Below are 20,821 nucleotides of genomic sequence, written 5' to 3' on the forward strand. Positions count from 1 at the left end.
AAAAAGTCTTTGTACTAAATGGTGCTGGGGAAACTGGACACTTTTACACCGCACACAAAAATAAACTCAAAATGGATTAAAGATCTAAACGTGAGACCTGAAACCATAAAACTCTTCTAAGAAAACACAGGCAGTAATATTTTGGACATCGGCCTTAGCAACCTATTTATGGGTATGTCTCCTCAGGCAAGGAAAACAAAAGCAAAAATAAACAATTGGGACTGCACCAAAATAAAAAGCTTTTGCACAACAAAGAAAACCATCAACAAAACAAAAAGGCAATCTACTGAATGGGGAAGATATTTGCATCTATCTGATAAGGAGTTAACATTCAACATATGTAAGGAAGCTATACAACTCAACAACAAAAAATAATCCAATTTAAAAATGAACAAAGGGGGGCATTTGGGTGGCTCCATCAGTTAAGCGGCTGACTTCAGCTCAGGTCATGATCTCAGGGTCCTGGGATCAAGCCACACATCAGGCTCCCCACTTGGCAGGGCATCTGCTTGTCCCTCTCCCTCTGCCCCTCACCCTGCTCATGTTCTCTTTCTCAAATAAATAAATAAATTTTTAAATGAGCAGAGGACCTAGACAGACACTTTTTCCTAAGAAGCCATATAGATGGCAGACACATGCAGAAATACTCAACATCACTAATCATCAGAGAAATGCAAATCAAAACCACAATGAGAGTACCTCACACCAGTGAGAACGCCTAGTAACAAAAAGACAGGTAAGTAATAAGCGTTGGTGAAGATGTAGAGAAAAGGGAACCCTCGTGCACTGTTGATAGGAATGGATATTATTGCAACCACTGTGGAAAACAGTAGGAGGGTCCTCAAAAAATTAAAAATAGAAATACCATATGATTCAGTAATTCTACCACTGGGTATTTCCCCAAAGAAAATGAATTTGAAAAGATATATGCACCCCTATGTTTACTGCAGCATTATTTACAAAAGCCAAGATATGAAAGCAACCCAAGTGTCCACTGATAGATGAATGGATAAAGAAGATGTGGTATGTATACACACACACACACACACACACACACAATGGAATATTACTCAGCCATAGAAAAGAATAAGAGCTTACTAAAGAACTTAGAGCGTATTATGCTACATGAAATAAGTCAAAGACAGATCAGTACTATATGATTTCACTTACATGTTGAATCTAAAAAACAAAACCAACAAACAGACTCTAAAATACAAAGAACAAACTGGTGGTTGCCAAAGGGGAGGGGGGTGGAGGATAAGTAAAACAGATGAAGGGGATTAAGAGGTACAAACTTCAGCTATAAAATAAGTAAGTCACAGAGAAGAAAATAAGCCTAGAAAACATAGTCATAATAATACTGTAATAACACTGTATGGTGACTACACTTATTGTGGTGAGCACTGGAAAAAAATAATAATAAAGAAAAGCTCTCTGCCATCCCCCTACTTGCCTAAAAACAGGACATAATTTATTAAGGTATCTCCCTTTTCTGTACCAGGAAAGGCAGAACTTTTTTTTTTCTTATGTAGTTGCATTTTAATGAGAATAGACAGGCAATGATGTAATACATAAGGTAGTAAATTATGTGATTATGACTACTGTTGCAAAAAGAGAAAAAAGGAAAAAAGAAAAGGGTGAGGGTTCCAGAATATTAAGGGGGAGTTACCTTTTTCTCTTTAAATTTTTATTGTTATGTTAATCACCATACATTACATCATTAGTTTTTGATGCAGTGTTCCATGATTCATTGTTTGTGCATAACACCCAGTGCTCCACGCAGAACGTGCCCTCTTTAATACCTATCACCAGGCTAACCCATCCCCCCACCCCCCTCCCCTCTAGGAAAGGCAGAACTCTTAATCACCAAAAGATGATTCTAGATTCTTGCCAGCCCAGAGACAGATAACCAAGAGCTACCTACATAATAAACCTTACCAAATAAGCTTTATCTTCCATTTGTTCCCCCCCATATATTTACCTTCCCATTTTATTTTATGTAGGGGCTTACAGCCCCTAAAAGCCTAAACCTCTTTTACTTTGTCCTACTGTTCTTTGTTAAAACGCTATATAAACCTCAAATTCTGACCACCCCTGTGATTTACTCATTGAGTTCTTCCACATGTATGGTGATGCATATGTTAATAAACTCTGTTTCCCTCCCATTTTTTTAAAAAGATTTTATTTATTCATTTGACAGAGAGAGCACAAGTCGGCAGAGTGCAGGCAGAGGGAGAGGGAGAAGCAGGCTCCCCACTAAGCAGAGAGCCCGATGCAGGGCTGGATCCCAGGACCCCAAGATCATGACCCGAGCTGAAGGCAGACCTTTAACCGACTGAGCCACCCAGGCATCCTGTTTCCCTCCCATTAATCTCTCTTTTCTCAGTTTATTTGCAGGCCCTGCCACTGAATCTAAGTTGCTACAGGAATTTTTCCTCCCCTAAACTTCATACACAATTAACTGAATTGCGTGTCTCCACTGATCTATAGGAACATAATTCTTGTTAACCAAACCGTGGCTACATTTGTCAACTTTGCCCCAGACCTATGAACTTTGACCTCCTCTCAGCCTGAGCCAGCATACAATCCCTGCCTAGAATAGACTGACCTCAAGCTAAAACATTTTTTGATCTATTGTGCTATCCCAATGGTTGCTCATTCTACTTCCCCACACCCAGTATTTCAAGCCTTGTTTACTTCTCCCTAAAAAAGAAAAGCATTTTTCTGGCTGACTTTTGAGATACTTGAAGATCCTATGGTCAGTGTGTTCTCCCTATTACAAAAGTCCCTTTCCTTCTTTTGTAATTATTCCTTTATTTTTCAATCATGTGTCATTTTGTTTCTCAGGGGAAGTTCTCTTATATTTCACATGGTACCACAGCAATATCTGCGTAGGAAAAAAATGTATTTATATATCTTAATTATAAAATTACATGCCTTCCCTGAATATCACATGTAAAGAAGATCATTCAAGTCTGGCTCTTACTGCCTTGTAATCCAGGTGCTGCTTTACTTATACCAGTAACTATTATTTTCTTTCTCCCCAAAAAGTGCTACATATATAAAATGTTATATAATTTACATAGGTAATCCCAGATATATCACTGAGGAAATAAATCTCAGATTTCAATTAGCCTAAAATGCCTTCATTAAGTCCCCTAAACAGTTTTCTAACATAACTATTGATTTGATTTCCTTCACATGAATGACAAATTCTTATTACAGAATTCGTGTTCAAACAATCCACTCTCCCATGCTTCTCTACTCCTCAATGAAGCCATTTTTTAAAATTTCTACTATTTTTCCTACTAATTACTGACACTGATCTTTTCTTTTAAACAAATCCACTAATAGAATATGAGCATTTTACAATCTTGTTCCAATATGACCCCTTCCATCCAATAAATTCCCAATATACTTACATAAGAAATTATGTTTCAATCTGCAGTGTTTAATCCTTATGTGAATATCTTCAAAGCTGAACCACATATCCACTGTTGTTACATTTCCTTTCCTGAACAATATTTTGTTTTTCTAGGAGTTAATTACCTAAATTTTTATTCAATTCTCCTTTTCCACATAACATCACTTATGTTTCACTGATAGTCATTAACAAAATACACAGAAATCCAAAACCAAAATATCAGGTAGCCTATCATCTCCAAGAGGAGAATATGGGATGGAGACTGTGGCCCACACAGCCTGAATTATTTACTACCTGGCTCTCTGCAAAAAAAAAAATGTCCTTTTACATGCTCATTTTAGTGAAGCATATCATAAAGGAGCTTCCTAAGAAAGTGTATATGGCAGGTGATTTTTTTGAGAACCTCTGTGTCTAAAAACGTATTAAATCTACTCTTACACTTGATGAGTTGAGTACAGAACAAAAGACTGGAAATAATTTTCTCTTTGAATTTTGAAGACATTGATTCATAATTTTCTACCATCCAGAGTAGCTAAGAATTTCAATGCCATTATAATTCCTGATCCTTGTAGGTGATTTTTTTTTTTTTTTTGGTCTCTGAAAGCTATTAAGATTTCTTCTTTACCTCTGATATTCTGAAATCTCATTATGTGCTTTAGTGAAGGTTTCTCTTTTTTCCTTTTTCCCCCCTCGACACACTGCTAACATTCATTAAGGCTTTTCAAACTGGAAACTTATTCTTCAGATGTTGGAGGTGTCTTTTAATTTTTTCTTGATAATTCTTCTATTTTCTCTATTTGATATTCCTAGTACGTAGATGTTTTACTACCCAGTTTGATTCTCTATTTTTCTTTTCTACTATCTCTATCTATTTATTCTATTTAATAGGGGAAAATTTTAGCTATATCTTCTACTAGATATTCTTTATTGCTTCAATCATATTTGTAATTTCCAAGAGCTTTTTATTATTCTCTAAATGTCACTTTTTATAGTTGACTATCTATTCTTCATGAATGTGATATCACTCTGTAAAGACAAAAACAAACAAGATAGTAGCTCTCCAGTTTTCCCCTTGCTTTTCGCTTTTGCCCTTTTCTTTTTTTGTACCTACCTCTACCACCCAGAGAATAGCTGATCTACGAGGTTTACGAAGACAATCCTGAAAAATATTGTAGTGATGGGTATCTGGACCCTAAGTAAGGGCACAAAAATAGGACTGACCTATAGGAATAGTAAAGAAAACAAAGATAAATCTACCTATTCAATCACTATATCTAACTGGAAGTGGTTAGATTCCTTTGTTATTTGGCTGTGTCTTGAATTTCCCATCCCACTTCCCTTACATAACAGGCAAAAGAAAAACAGTAAGAATTTTTTAAAGAATTATTAATCTTTAAGAAAAATAAGACAATATGCAGGAAAAAAAAATGCTCCAACCTTTCACTGTTCCTTTACTCCTGTTCTCCTTCACAGTTATTGCCTTATTTTGTCTCTAAATTGCACTAAGTCTTGTGTTGTTTTTTGACTCCTCCGTTTTAATATAGATAGTTTTTCCCTGGTTGGCAAATTTTACTTCTAAGTTTTTACTGATGGTAGAAAAAAGATGGAGTTTGGAAAAGAGGATAAAGAAATAAACACCAATTGTTGAAATTTAATATGAACGCCATACATTTACAATAAATATTCAAAAGAATACTCCTTTCTTTACATCTTAAAAAGCAATACAAAGAGGATTCTGATTCTGGGAAGATGGTGGAGTAGGACCCGCAAGAATCTCTCTCCCAACCTACAGAACAACTACACTAGCAAAATCTGCCTGATATAACTATTTTCGGAAACCTGGAGTTTACTGAAGAGTAACTTCAGAGAAAGGCTTAGGCAGTAAAATGTCATTAATTTTGGTCAATTTTAGTTCTTAGCAGCAATTTTAGTTCTTAGCTACCCACACCAAACCTCCAGCCCCTTGGCAACAGCTGGGCACATGTTACAGGAATAGCTTGCACTCAGCACCGTCCGAACCAGAGTGGGAAAAAAAGGATCCTATCTTCCAAATATTACAGATTTGTGCTCTAATCACTGATTACTGCTTCTAATGTCAGAGGTGCAGAAAAAGAGGCCAAAAGTCATTGTGGTTGTACCTCCCCCCACTATTACAAGCCCCATCCTTTCTAGGAAAAGTGACTTCCAGGGAACTTAAAAGGCTAATGCTCTTTTTTTCCTCTCTTCATTTTTCCCTTTTTCCCTGCTTGGGAGCCAGACATTAAAGGTTAGGCCATTCAAAAGTAAATGCATTAAAGGATGAAATTAGAAAGCTACCACATATACATAGGGAAAGGCACAGACTCAAGTAAAACCTGAAAAAAAACTTAAATTTATAGTTCACAATGAACTTTGTCAAAGAGACAGCATACAACAATAAAAAAATAAAGAAAATAAAAAGCAAAAACAGCAAACCCTGGGAAAGGGAGAGAATCTGATTTCCAAACTTATCACATTATTAGATTCAAATGTCCAGTTTTCAACAACAAAAATCATAATGCATAGAAAGAAACAGGAAAGTAGGACCCATTCAAAGGAAAAAAAATTAATCAATAAAGCTGTCCCTGAATGAGATCTGATGGCAGATGTACTAAACAAAGTCTCTTAAAACAAACATCCTGGGGCACCTGGGTGGCTCAGTTGTTAAGCGTCTGCCTTCAGCTCAGGTGGTCCTGGGACTGAGCCCCACATCGGGCTCCCTGCTCAGCGGGAAGCCTGCTTCTCCCTCTCCCACTCCCCCTGCTTGTGTTCCCTCTCTCACTGTCAATCTCTCTGTGTCAAATAAATAAAATCTTTAAAAAAAAAAATGTCTTGGAGATGATCAAAGAATTTTTTTTTAAATGTGAGAATGTCAAGAAAGTGATTTATGGACAAAAATGGAAATATTAACAAAGAGACTGAACACCTAAAAGTAAGCCAAAAAAATTCTGGAACTGAAAGTATAATAATTAAAATGAAATATTCACTAGAGGGATTCAAAAGTAGATTTGAGCAGGCAGAAGAATCAGCAAACTTGGAAGGATGCCTTAATAAAAAAAAGATTACAAATATACTTTAAATTTCATATATAAGCAACTAAGGCTTAGAGGTTATATCACTTGCCCTTGAAAAACAATATCTACACCATGGGATGGCTGAGAATATTATCTGTGCCTGGCACTGTATTAGTCAGGGACATACAAAAAAGTCAAAAAGCATATTCAATTTAAAATAATTCAATGAAGGTTTTATTTACAAATAAATAAAATTTTTATTATTTTTTAATTTACTTTATTGTCTATTGTTTTATTGTTTATCACTCTGAGATACAGTATAATCAAATTCTTGAAAGACAGAGACTCTTGAAAGCAGCAAGAAAAAAGTGATTTGTCACATATAAGAAATGTTCAAAAAGATAATAACATTTCTCATCAAAAATTTTGGAGGCTAGAAGGCTGTGGACTGATATATTCAAAGTTCTAAAAGAAAAAAAACCCATCAACCAAAAATCCTATATTCAGTAAAACTGTGCTTCAAGAGTAGAGAGAAATTAAGACATGCCCAGACAAACAAAAGCTACTAGAGTTTGCTACCATAAGGCCTGCCCTGCAAGAAATGCTCAAGGGAATCCTGTAAGGAGAAACAAAAAAACTACACAGTAACTCAATAACATATGAGGAAATAAAAATCTAAATAAAAGTAAATACATGAGGAACTGCATAACTTTGGTTTGAAACTCCACTTTTTGTTTTCTATATGATTTAACAGACTAATGAATTTTTTTTTTAAATTAGTCTAAAAGCTACTATTATTCCAAATTTGGTTTATAACTGCAAATTTTGTTTTCTACATGATATAAAGGAAAATGCATTTAAAATAATTATTAATGTTTTTGACCATAAAATATATAAAGATATCATTTTTTGAAATCAAGAATTGAAAGAGATGGAGATAAAACTGTCAAGAAACAGAGTTTTTACATGTTATTCAAGTTAAACAGGTAGATTCATACTAGAATACTATAACTTTATAATGTTAAATGTAACCCCTATGGTAACCACAAAGAAAATAGCTATAAAAGAGGAACTGAAAAGGGAATTTAAGCATCTCACTATTAAAAAAAAAAAAAAAAAATCAACAACAAAAAAAAGAAAAAAATGCCGGGATGTTGGGACAAAACAAAAGCTATAGACATGGAAAACAAATAGCAAAATGACAAATAAGTCACTCCTTATCAATACTTACTTTAAATGGAAATGGATTAAACTCCCCAATCCAAAGACAGAGAGTGGCAGAATGAATTTAAAAAAAAAATTGATTCAACTATATACTGTCTACACCAGAGTCACATTAGATCCAAAGACATAAACAGGTTAAAAGTGAAAGGATGGAAAAAGATATTCCATGCAAATACTACCAAAAGAGAGCATGACTATTTTAATATCAGACAAAATATACTTTAAATCAAAAAAGATTACAAATATACTTTAAATCAAAAAAGATTACAAGAGACAAGAAATTATGTATTAATACAAGGTATAATACAGCTAGAAGATATAACCATCATAAGCATTTACACACCTAATAATAGACCATCAAAATATATAAAGCATAAATTAACAGAAGACAAAAATAGACAGTTCTACAATAATAGTTGGGAGACTTCGATGCCCCACACTCAATAATGGATAAAACAATCTGACAGAAGATAACAAATTAGAGCACTTTAAAGATACAATAAACCTATTGGATCTAATAGACATACACAAAACAATCCACCTAACAACAGAGAATACACATTCTTCTCAAATGCACACAGAACATTCTTCAAGATAGACTATATTCTGGGGAACAAATTAAGTCTCAACAGATTTAGAAAGATAGATATCACACAAAGTATCTTCTCTGATCAAAATGGAATGAAGTTAGAAATCACTAAAAGAAGATAAACTGGAAAACTCAACAAATTTGTGGAAATTAAACAACACACTCTTAAATAACCAACGGTTCAAAGAAGAAATCACAAGAGAAATTAGAAAATACTTAAGAAATGAATGTAAACAAAAACAACATACAAAAATTTGCAAAACAGGGGTGCCTGGGTGGCTCAGTCATGTAAGCATCTGCCTTCGGCTCAGGTCATGATCCCAGGGTTCTGGGATCTGGCTCCCTGCATCTGGCTCCCTGCTCAGCAGGGAGCCTGCCTCTCCTTCTGCCACTCCCCCTGTTTCTGCTCTCTCACTCCCTCTCTGTGTCAAATAAATAAAATCTTTAAAAAAAATTGCAAAATATAACAAAAGCACTTAGTTCTAAGAGGTAGTTTTTAGCTATAAATGCTTACCTTATAAAAAATAAAGACCTCAAATCAACAACTTAACTTTACAATTGAAGAAACTAGAAGAAAAAATTAAATTCAAAGCTAACAGAAAAAAGAAATAATAAAAAGCCAAGCAAATGACATATAGAAGAGAAAAATAGAGAAGGTTAATGAAACCAGAAGTTGGTTCTTTAAAAAAAATTCAATAAACATGGCAAATTTTAGTTAGATGAGTGAAGGAAAAAAGAGATAAGATGCAAATTACCAAAATCAAAAATTAAAGTGGGGACATTACTAATGATTCCACAAAAATAAAAAGGATTATTATTGAGTACTATGAACCGTATGTCAACAAACTGGATCATCTAGATGAAACGGACAAATTCCTAAAAATAAAAAACCTAGACTGAATCACAAAGAAACAGAAAATCTGACTTGACCTAAAATTAGTAAGAACATTGAATCAGTAATCAAAAACCTCCCAACAAAGAAAAGCCCTGACCCTGATGGTTTCACTGGTGAATTCCAAAATTTTATGAATAACAGCAATCATTCTCAAACTTTTCCAAAAATGGAAGCAAAAAGAACAATTTCTAACTTATTCTATGAGGCCAGCATTACCCTGACACAGAAGCCAGACAAAGACACCACAAGGAAAGAAAACTAAAGACCATTATCCTTTATGAACATTGATTTTAAAATCCTCAACAAAGGGCGTCTGGGTGGCTCAGATGGTTAAGCATCTGCCTTCGGCTCAGGTCATGATCCCAGAGTCCTGGGACCGAGTCCTGCATCGGGCTCCCTGCTCCTTGGGAGCCTGCTTCTCCCTCTGCCTCTCTCTCTCTCTCTCTCATGAATAAATAGGTAAAGTCTTTTAAAAAAAAAAATCCTCAACAAAATATTAACAAACCAAATTCGGTAGCAAATTAAAAACATTATATACCATGACCAAGTGGGATTTATTCCTGTAATGCAAGAATGGTTCAACATACAAAAATCAGTCAATATAAAAACCACAGTAACAGAATGAATAGAAAAAAGACAAATGATTATCCCAACAGATACAAAAAAATGTTGGCAAAGCTCAATATCTTTTTATGACAAAAACATTCAATCAGGGATGAAGGAAACTACTTCAACATAATAAAAGCCATACATGAAAAACCCAAGCAAACATCATACTTACTGGTGAAAGACTAAAATCTTTTCCTGTAAGATCAGGAACAAGAAAAGGATGCCCACTTTTGCCATTTCTCCTCAACACAGTACATAGCCAATGAGACCAAAAAAAGAAAGAAAAAAGGAATCAAAATTGAAAAAGAATAAGTAAAAAGACCTCTATTCAGAGATGGTATCATCTTATACATAGAAAACCCTAAGGATTCCACAAAAAGACTGTCACACAAATGAACTGAACAAGGTGGCAGGATACAAACTCAACACAAAAAGCTGCATATACATTTAACAATGAAAAATCTGAAAGGAAATTATGAAAACAATTCTATTTATAATAGCATCAAAAAGAAGAAAATACTTAAGGAATTAACTTAACCAAAGAGGCAAAAGACACATAAAATGAAAACTAAAAACATGGCTAGAAGAAATTAAAGACATGAATAAATGTAATCACATCCCATGTTCATTAATTGGAAGGCTAAATGTTAAGATGTCAATACTACTCAAAGCAATCCATAGATTTAATGCAACTGTATCAAAATCATGTTTTTTCCAAAAATAAAAAAACCTATCCCAAAACTCATATGGAACTTTAGGGACTCTCAATGGCCAAAACAATCTTGAAAAAGAACAAAACTGGAGGACTCACACTTCTTTATTTCAAAACTCACTATAAAGTTACAGTAATCAAAACAGTGTGGTATTGGCATATGAAACACACAGACCAAGAGAACAGAACAGAGAACTCAGAAATAAATGCTTACATAGTAAATGATTTTAATTTTTTTTTAAGTAGGCTCCACACCCAGCATGGAGGCCAATGTGGGGCCTGAACTCACAACCCTGAGATCAAGACCAAAATGAGATCAAGAGTCAGATACTTAACTGACTGAGCCATACAGGCACCCCTATATAATAAAAGTTTTTTAGCAAGAGTGCCAAGACCATTCAATGGGGAAAGGACAGCGTTTTCAAAAATGGTGCTGGGAAAACTGGATATCCACATGCCAAGGAATGAAGTTGGACTTCTACTCAACATATACAAACATTAACTCAAAATGGATCAAAGAACTAAATGCAAGAACGAAAATTATAAAATTTATATAAGAAAACATACGGGAAAATCTTCATGACCATGACACTGAACTTGGCATTGATTTCTTGGATATAACATCAAAAGCATAGGAAACAACTAAACAAACTACTTTATGAAGATTAAAGGATTTAAGCATCTGAAGATACTAATAACAGAGTAGAAAGGCAACCCACAAAATGGGATAAAATATTTGCAAGTCATGTATCTGATAAGGGATAAATATTCTGAATATATAGACAACTAAAATACAACAACAACAAAAAACCTGCCCAATTCAAAAGTGGGCAAAAGGGGTGGCTGCGTGGCTCAGTAGTTAAGTGTCTGCCTTCGGCTCAGGTCATGATCCCAGGGTCCTGGGATCGAACCCCGCATCAGGCTCCCTGTTTGGGGGAAGACTGCTTCTCCCTCTTCCACTCCCCCTGCTTGTGTTCCCACTCTCGCTGTGTCTCTCTCTGTCAAACAAATAAATAAGAGGGGCGCCTGGGTGCCTCACTTGTTAAGCATCTGCCTTCAGCTCAGGTCATGATCCCAGAGTTCTGGGATCAAGCCCCGCATCAGGGAGCCTGCTTCTCCCTCTCCCACTGCCCCTGCTTGTGTTCCCTCTCTTGCTGTGTCTCTCTCTGTCAAATAAATAAATAAAATCTTTAAAAAATAAATAAATAAATAAATAAATAAGATCTTTTAAAAAAAAAAAAGTGAGCAAAAAACTGGAATAAACATTTTTCCAAAGAAGATATACAAATGGCCAAAAAGCACACGGAAAGATATTTAACATCACTAATTATTAGGGAAACACAAATCAAAAACAAAACCACCTATTATTTCACACCCATTAGGATGGCTATTATGAAAAAAAAAAGTGTTGATGAAGATGCAGAGAAAGTGGAACCCTTACATACTACTAGTGGCAATGTAAAACGGTGCAGCTGTTATTAAAAAAAAAAAAAAAAGTATAGTGATCCTCAAAAATAAAAAACAGAATTACCATATTGCAGCAATTCTACTTGGGGTATACACCCCATTTTCAAAGAACTGAAAACAGAGTTTTGACAATATATTTGTATACCCATGTTCACAGCAGCATTATTCACAACAGCAAAAATGTGGAAGTAACACAAGTGCCCAATGACAGATGAATGGCAAGCAAAATTGTGTGGAATGAAATATTGGAATGGAATTATTAACCAGCCTAAAAAGAAAGTAAATTCTGACATGTTGCAACATGAATGAACTTGGGGACATTATGCCAAGTAAAATAAGCCAACCAGAAAAAAATAATGAATGATTCCACTTACATGAGTTACTTAAAGTAGTCAAATTCATAGAAAGTAGAATGGTGGTTGCTAGGGGCTGAAGGATAAGGGAGAAATTGGCAGTCACTGTTTAATGGGTATACAGCTTAGGTAGTAGAAGATGAAAAGAGTTGTAGAGATGGATGGTGATGATGTTAGTACAACATTATAAATGTATTTAAAACCACTAAAGTATACATTTAAAAATGGTTAAGATAGGGGGCACCCAGGTGGCACAGTGGGTTAAGCAGCCAACTCTTGGTTTCAGCTCAGGTTGTGACGTCAGAGTCATTAAGATAAGCCCCCCTTGCTCAGCAGGGAGCCTGCTTCTCCCTCTGCCTGCCGCTCTCCCTACTTGTGTGCTGGCTCATTCTCTCTCTCTCTCTCTGACAAATTAATTAATTAATTTAAAAAATCTTTTAAAAAAATAATAAGATGAGCCCCACATCAGGCTCCGGTTGGAGCACAGACCTGCTTTAGACTCTCTCTCCCTCTGCCCCTCTCCGCCATGTGTTCTCTTTCTTTTTCTCTCTCTCTCAAATAAACAAAAAAATCTTTTTTAATGGTTGAGATGGTAAATTTTGTGTTTTGTGAATTTTACAATAAAAAAGCAATACATTTATCAAAAATTATAAGAACTTATACTTAAAATTGATACATACTCCTCTAGTAAATAATATACCAATAAAGTTGATTTTTAAAAAAAGAACCAATAGAAAACCAGAATAGTCCTATAATCAGAAGCAGCAAACAAAAAAAAAAAGACAATACAAAATAACAAGTAGTTATTCATTTTATTTACATATCACTGAGGAAGGACTGAATTTTTAAGAAGCAATAAAGAATGAGGAAAAGGAAATTGACAGATTGCCAATTCATTTCCTAAAGAAAAGAAATCACTGGTCCCAAAAGAAGCTCAATCCCTCTCTCATGTTCAAGTTCTTTTTGGGGTTGAATTGTGCCCTAGAAAAAAGATATTCTAAACTCCAACCCCAGTATCTCAGAATATTACTTTATTTGGAAATAGTGTCTTTACAGAGGTAATGAAGTTAAAATGAAGTCAACAGGTTAAGTCATAATACATTACGATTGGATTCCTTACAAAAACTGCAAATTAGGGATCCCTGGGTGGCTCAGTCAGTTAAGCATCTTCCTTTGGCTCAGGTCATGATCCCGGGGTCCTAGGATCGAGTCCCCCCATCGGGCTCCTTGCTCAGCAGGGAGCCTGCTTCTCCCTCTGCCTGCCACTCCCCCTGCTTGAACTCTCTCATGCACACATGCGCGTTCTCTCTCTGGCAAATAAATAAAATATTTAAAACAAAAACAAAACACTGGAAATTGAACACAGAAACAAAAATACACAAAGGAAAGACAACATGAAGACAGAGTGAACATGTAAACATATAAGATTGCAGTGATGCATCCAAAACACAGGGAATGCTTGAAGAAGAGAGGAGAGGGACATGGAACAGATCCTTCCCTGATGTCTTCAGAGGAAGCATGGCCCTACTGACATTTTCACATGAATTGCGATTGGATTAAGCAATCTAGTCAAAAGGCAGAAATTGCCAGAATAAATGAAAAATCAAGATCTGCTATATTCTGAATGTTTGTTTCCCTTAAAAATTCATATGTTGAAATCCTAAACCCCCAAAGTGATAGTATCAGGAGGAGGGGCCTTTGGGAAGTGATTAGATCATGACAGTGGAACCCTCATAAATAGCACTCTTATAAAGGAGGCTTAAGAGAGACCCCTTCCACCCTTTGAGAACACAATGAAAAGATGGCCATCTGTACAAACCAAGAAGCCCTCATACATAATGAAGGCTCTGGTGCCATGATACTTGACTTCCCAGCCACCGGAACTATGAAAAATAAATATTTCTTGTGTATAAGCCACCCAGTCTATGGTACTTTGTTATAGCAGCCCAAACTGCTAGGACAAGATCCAAATAAATGCTCTCAATGAGACAATTTGGATTGAAAGAAATAGGTTCAAAGTGAAAAGATGAAAAAAGGTATACCATGCAAACAGTAACCTAAAGACAAATGGAATATATCAGTATCAGACAGAATAGACCTTAAAACAAACAAAAATAGAGACAATGAGGGACATTTCATTGATAAAAGGGTTAATTCATCGCAAGGATATACCAATTACAAATATCCATACTCTTAATAACAGGACAACAAAATACATTAAGCAAAAACTGACAAAACAAAAGGGAGAAATTCAACAGTAATAGTTCAATACTTCAAAACACCAGTCTTGATAACAGAAAGAAATACTAGAATGAAAATCAGCAAGGATAACAGGAGCCTTGAATAACAGTATCAACCAACTCAATCTAATAGACCTCTACAGAACACTCCACCAAATAGGAACAGAATACACATTCTTCTCAAATACACAAAACATTCTGCCAAAAGACTACGTGCAAGACCATAAAATTAAACCTCAACAAATTTACAGGAAAGGTGGGGTGCCTGGGTGGCTCAGTTGGGTAAGCATCTGCCTTCGGCTCAGGTCACAATCCCGGGGTCCTGGGATTGAGTTCCATGTGAGGCTCCCTGCTCAGCATGGAGTCTGCTTCTCACTCTGCCCCTCCCCCTGCTCATACTCTCTCTCTCTCCCTTTCTCTCTTTCTCAAATAAATAAAATCTTTTTTAAAAAATTTACAAGAAAGGAAATCATACAAAATGTTGTCAGATCACAGTGAAATTTAATTAAAAATTAACAACAGATAACTCAGTCATGGGAACTACTATACAGCATGGTGACTATAGTTAATAACACTGTACTGTATATTTGAAAATGGCTAAGAGAGTGAGAGTAAATCTTAAAAGTTCTCATCACAAGAAAAAAACATGTATAACTATGCATAGTGACGGACCAACTAGACTTACTGTGGTGATCACTTCTCAATATATTCAAATACTAAATCATTACATTCTATACCTGAAAATGATATAATGTTATGTCAAGTATATATCAATAAAAAATTAACAGAAGAAAATCTTTGAAATTTAAAAATATGCAGAAATTAAATTATACACACTTTCATAACGAATGGGTCAAAAAAAAATCTTACCAATCAGTGAATACTTTCGAGATTAATGAAAAGAATATCACAATATACCAAAATTATGAGACTTGTACCTAATATAGCTCAGGGGAAATTTAAAACTATAAATGTCTATGTTAGAAAACAAGACAGATCTCAAATCAATAACTTTACTATACACCTTAAGATTTAGAAAAAGAAGCACAAACTATTTCCAAAACAAGAACAAGGAAAAAAAGATTATAGTGGAAAAAAATGAAATAGAAAACCAATAGGGAGAATTGATGAAATCAAAAGTTGGTTCTTTGAAAAGATCAACAAAATTAACAAATCGTTAGGGAGACTGAACAGAAAAAGAGAGAGAAGATGAAAATTGGTAAATCAGAAATGAAAAAGAAATCACTAACAATATTACAGTAATTAAAAAGATTATGAGGGGGGAATATTTTGAACAAACATATGCCAACAAATTAGATAACTTATAAAATGAACAAATTCCTAGAAAGGCAAAAGCTAGCAAAACTGACTCATAAAAAAATAGAAAATCTGAATAGAGCTATAACAAATAAAAATTTACATTTGTAATGTGAAAACTTCAGACACACACACACACACACAATGCTAATGACCAGATGGCTCACTGGTGCATTTCATCAAACATTCAAAGAAAAACTAGGGCACCTGGCTGGCTCAGACAGTAGAGCATGTGACTACTGATCTGAGGGCTGTGAGTTCAAGTCCCATGTTGAGTGTAGAGATTACTTAAAAATACAATCTTAGGGATGCCTGGATGGCTCACTCAGTTGAGCATATGCCTTTGGCTCAGGTCATCATCCTGGGGTCCTGGGATCGAGTCCCCCATCGGGCTCCTTGCTCAGCAGGGAGCCTGCTTCTCCCTCTGCCTGCCACTCCCCCTGCTTGTGCTCTCTCTCTCTCTCTGACAAATAAATAAATAAAATCCTTTTAAAAATTTAAATTAAAAAAAATAAAATCTTAAAAACAAAATATTTAAAGAAAAATTAATATTGACCTGCCAAAAATTCTTCCCAAAAAACAAAGAAAGAGAGAACACTTTTCAACTCATTCTTCAAGGCCAGTATTAACCTGATTCCAAAGCCAGACAAAGACAACCTAAGAAAACAGCAGATGAATTTCTCTTCTTAATGCAAATGTAAATACACTCAACAAAATCCTAGCAAACTGAATCCAGCAACATATAAATGGGATCATAAATCAGGATCAAGTGGGATTTATCCCAGGAATCAAAGTTGGTTTAAGATTTAAAAATTAAGTTATGTATTATATTAATAAAGGATACACATAATATGAATGCAGAAAAGGGATCTGACAAAATCCAACACAGATTCATGATAAAAAACCTCCAACAAATTAGGAATAGAAAGGAACTTCCTGGGGCACCTGGGTGGCTCAGTCGTTAAGCATCTGCCTTCAGCTCAGGTCATGATCCCAGAGTCCTGGGATCGAGCCCCACATTGGGTTCTCTGCTCAGTGGGAAGCCTGCTTCTCCCTCTCCCACTCCCCCTGCTTGTGTTCCCTCTCTCACTGTCTCTCTCTCTCTGTCAAATAAATAAATAAAATCTTTAAAAAAAAAAAAAAAAGGAACTTCCTTATCATGAAAAAGGATATGTCTTAGTCTGTCTGAGTTACTATAACAAAATACCATAAAGTGGGTGGCTTACAAACAACATTTATTTCTTATGGTTCTGGAGACTGCTAAGTCTAAGATCAGGGTAACAGCCGGCATGTCAGGCTCTGGTGAAGGCCCTCTTCTAGATTGCAGACTGCTAACTTCTCACCGTGTCCACACAGGATGGAAGAAACTAAGAAGCTCTGTGAGGTCTCTTATTTAGGCAATAATCCCATTCGTGAGGGCTCCACCCTCATGACTTAAACAACCTCCTAAGGGAACCCACCTCCAAATGCCATCACACTGGGCATTAGAATTTCAACATAAACATTTTGAGGGGACACAAACATTCAAACCATAGCAAAGCATCTATGAAAAACCTAGCTAACATGATACTTAATGGTAAAATACTGACTGCTTTCCCTCTGAGAGTGAGGAAAAAACAAAGATGTCCATTCTCACCACTTTTATTCCACATTGTACAAGGTCTAGACGGGACAATTAAGCAAAGAGAGAAAATTAAAGGCATCCAGTTGGAAAGAAAGAAGTAAAACTGTCTTTGTGAACAAAACTCCAAGAAATCTACTAAAAACTTCTATAACTAGTAAGACTTAAACAAGGTCGCAGTATATTATGTCAACATATATAAATCAGTTCCCATACATTAACAATGAACAGTCTGAAAATAAAATTAAGAAAACAATTCCAGTCACAATGGCATCAAAAAGAAGAAAATAAATTACCAAACGCTGTTGAAAGAAATTAAAAAGGATCTAAATAAATGGAAAGTTATCTCATGCCCATGAATCAGAGGGCTTTTAAATATCAAGATGGCCAAAATCCCCAAATTATTCTACAGATTCAACACATCCTCTATCAAAATCCTTGTTGGCTTTTTTTGTTAAAATTGACAAACTGATTCTAAAATTCAACTGAAAATGCAAGGAATCCAGAACAACCAAAATAATCTCGAAAAAATAATAACGTTGGAAGACTCTCACTTCCCAATTTCAAAACTTAATGCCAAGTTGTAATAATCAAGACACAGTGGTACTAGCATAAGGACAGACATATAGCTCAATGAAATATAATTCCAAATCCAGCAATAAACCTTTACAGTCAATTGATTTTCAATGAAAGTACCCAAAAAATTGGTACCTTTTCAACCAAAGGTGCTGGGACAACTGCATATTCACAAAAATATATATCTGGATGCCTATCTCATATCATATCCAAAAATTAACTCTAAATGGATAAAAGACCTAAATCTAATAGTTAGAATCTTAAAACTCTTAGAAGAAAACTCAAGATAAATCACTGTAATGTCAGATTAGGCAATAGATTCTTAGGACAACAAAAGCACAGCAACAAAAGAAAAACAGATAAATGGTACTTCATCAAAATGAAAAAAACTGTGCTTCAAAAGACAACATCAACATCAAGAAAGTGAAAAGCTGAATGGGAGAAAATATTTGCAAATCATATATCTGATACAGACTTGTATACAGAATATAAAAAGAATTCTTACAACTCAACAAAAACAGAAACAACACAATTTTAAAATGGCAAAGGATCTAAATCGACTATTCTCCAAAGAAGATATAAAAATGACCAACAACCACATAAAAAGATAATGTCATTAGAAAATGCTATCAAAACCACAATGAGGCACCATTTCACACCCACAGGGACATCTATAGAAGGAAGGAAGGGAGGGAGGGAGAGAACTAAATATTGGTAATGATATGGAATCATCAATAGGTTTTTCATTTCCTACAGACAATTTACTTGAAAAGGGAGAATAAGACTAAGTACTTTATAAAGTGCTCTGGCATAAATTTAAGAACTTCAATTAGTCTTCTAATTCATGTGATCTCCCAGTAACCGTAATTTTTACTTTGTTACTCATTTTTTCATTCATTCACTATTCAAAAAAAGAAAATTCAATGCCCTTTTGGACAATAACAACTTTTTAATAATTTATGGATGTCCAATCCTGAAATGCTCTAAATTTCTTCTGATAATTGCAATTTCAATCCTCCACATATTTAATTCTAGCATAACCATAATTCACTAATACTATGACTAGCCCCACAGTTGCTAAATTGAGCATCCTTTTTACTGCAGGCCACAAATGATGAATCAAGCATTATAAAGTCTATATGTAACTCTTGTTTTACCAGCTAAAGTTTATCAAGATGTTCCAAATGCATAAAAAAGGGGGGGGGGTTAAAATGACTTAGAATCACAAAAAGTTCAAGCTTGGAAGGAACCTTAGAATTGAATCCTGAATTCAGTCTTTGTATTTCAAGAGTATGGTAACTAAGACCCAAAGAGGCTAGATGAATCACCCATGATCACACTATTTATAAACAGTATAAGCCCATCCTATGTCATACACACATATATCTTACCTTTCTGGTGATGTTTTAGAAGTGACAGGACGTCCACGGACACTTTTTCTACTTTTATGGTCTAGAGAGAGGACCTTATTTCTTAGGCTTCTTTTCCACTGGGGGGGGAAAAACGGAATTTAATACTAAATATAACAATATGACAATTAAAAGGCACTTAAATTTGTTTTTATTTAGAAATTCAAGATAAACAGCCAAATTCATAGGTCACAGAAGAAAAAAAGTGCAATCTACAAAACCACCTCGCTCTTTTGCTAGTGCAGAAATATAAGCCCACCAAAAAAATAGAAGGAAGATATTTTAAAATGTCGAGCTAACTTTAGTTAGGAAATCAACAGTTTTAGACTCCAAAGTTTACATAATCATACAATTTTTGTAAGACTAAAGGAAATAAAAATTATTACATACCAAGTTAAATAGGGTCTGTGATTTTGAAGTAACTGCATTTACAATTGGAAGGGATTACAACTTGTTCCCTATGAATTGCTACATGGAAAATTTTAGGAAAGTCAGACATCTTACTAACAGGGTTTAGATTTAATCTGACTAGACACAAAAGTTAAAATTATTTAACACAAAACAGTATGAATCTAGACAAGTATATTATTTATCTTCTCTGCATTAGTTTCCTTATCATTAAAATGGACATAATAGTAGCTCTCTCACAAGGATGTAAGATGACTATATATGTAATAAGTTTAAAACACTGTTTTCCTTAAAGAGATCTGTATACCTGTGTTTATAGCAGCATGTTCACAAAAGCTAAAAGGTAGAAGTAATTCAAGTGTCCCATCAATAAAAGAAAGAATAAACAAAATATGGTATATAATACAATGAAATATCATTCAGTCTTAATTTTGACATATGCCACAACATTGATGACCCCTGATGACTGTGGGAGAACAAAAAATATATATATTGGTCTCTGCCCCCAGTTCCTGGCACAGAGCTCCTAAAACCCTTGTAATTTTCTGGATTGATAAGAGCATCTTTTGTTACAATATTTGATCTTTGATCCCCATTCCTACCAAAGGGCTCCTGAAACCGTTGTAATTTCCTGGGTGATAGGAGTGTCTTGTACGAATGAGGTGACTCTGGATGGGCTCCTGGAAGGCTCCTGGATGAGCACTGGTCACCAGAAAGACTAAGCCATAATTAGAAGCTTGGAATTTTTAGTCCCACCCTCCATTCTCTAGAGAGGGCAAAAAGAGCTGAAAACAGACTGAATAAGTTATACCTACATGTGGAAACTTCCATAAAAATCCCAACAGTATGGGGTTCAGAGAGCTCTCAGGTTGGTGAACACATCCACATACCACACATGGGAACTCCACAAGGACAGAGGCTCCTGCACTGGAGACCCTCCCAGAC

General features: G+C 35.1%; 1 protein-coding gene across 7 annotated transcripts in view; it reads right to left on the reverse strand.

The window, feature by feature from the left end:
• Nucleotides 1–20,821, reverse strand: part of SENP7 (SUMO specific peptidase 7) — a 134,673-nt gene that overhangs the window by 77,034 nt on the left and 36,818 nt on the right. For all 7 annotated transcript variants that reach the window (XM_073892733.1, XM_073892731.1, XM_025873460.2 and 4 more), the window contains one exon: nt 19,451–19,548. In XM_073892733.1, the coding sequence (XP_073748834.1) occupies nt 19,451–19,548 (98 nt within the window). The remainder of the gene's footprint in view (nt 1–19,450; nt 19,549–20,821) is intronic.

Source organism: Callorhinus ursinus, unplaced genomic scaffold (genome assembly GCF_003265705.2).
Source record: "Callorhinus ursinus isolate GAN/ISIS: 27379988/994484 unplaced genomic scaffold, GSC_fseal_2.0 scaffold1, whole genome shotgun sequence".
Taxonomy (NCBI): Eukaryota; Metazoa; Chordata; class Mammalia; order Carnivora; family Otariidae; genus Callorhinus; species Callorhinus ursinus.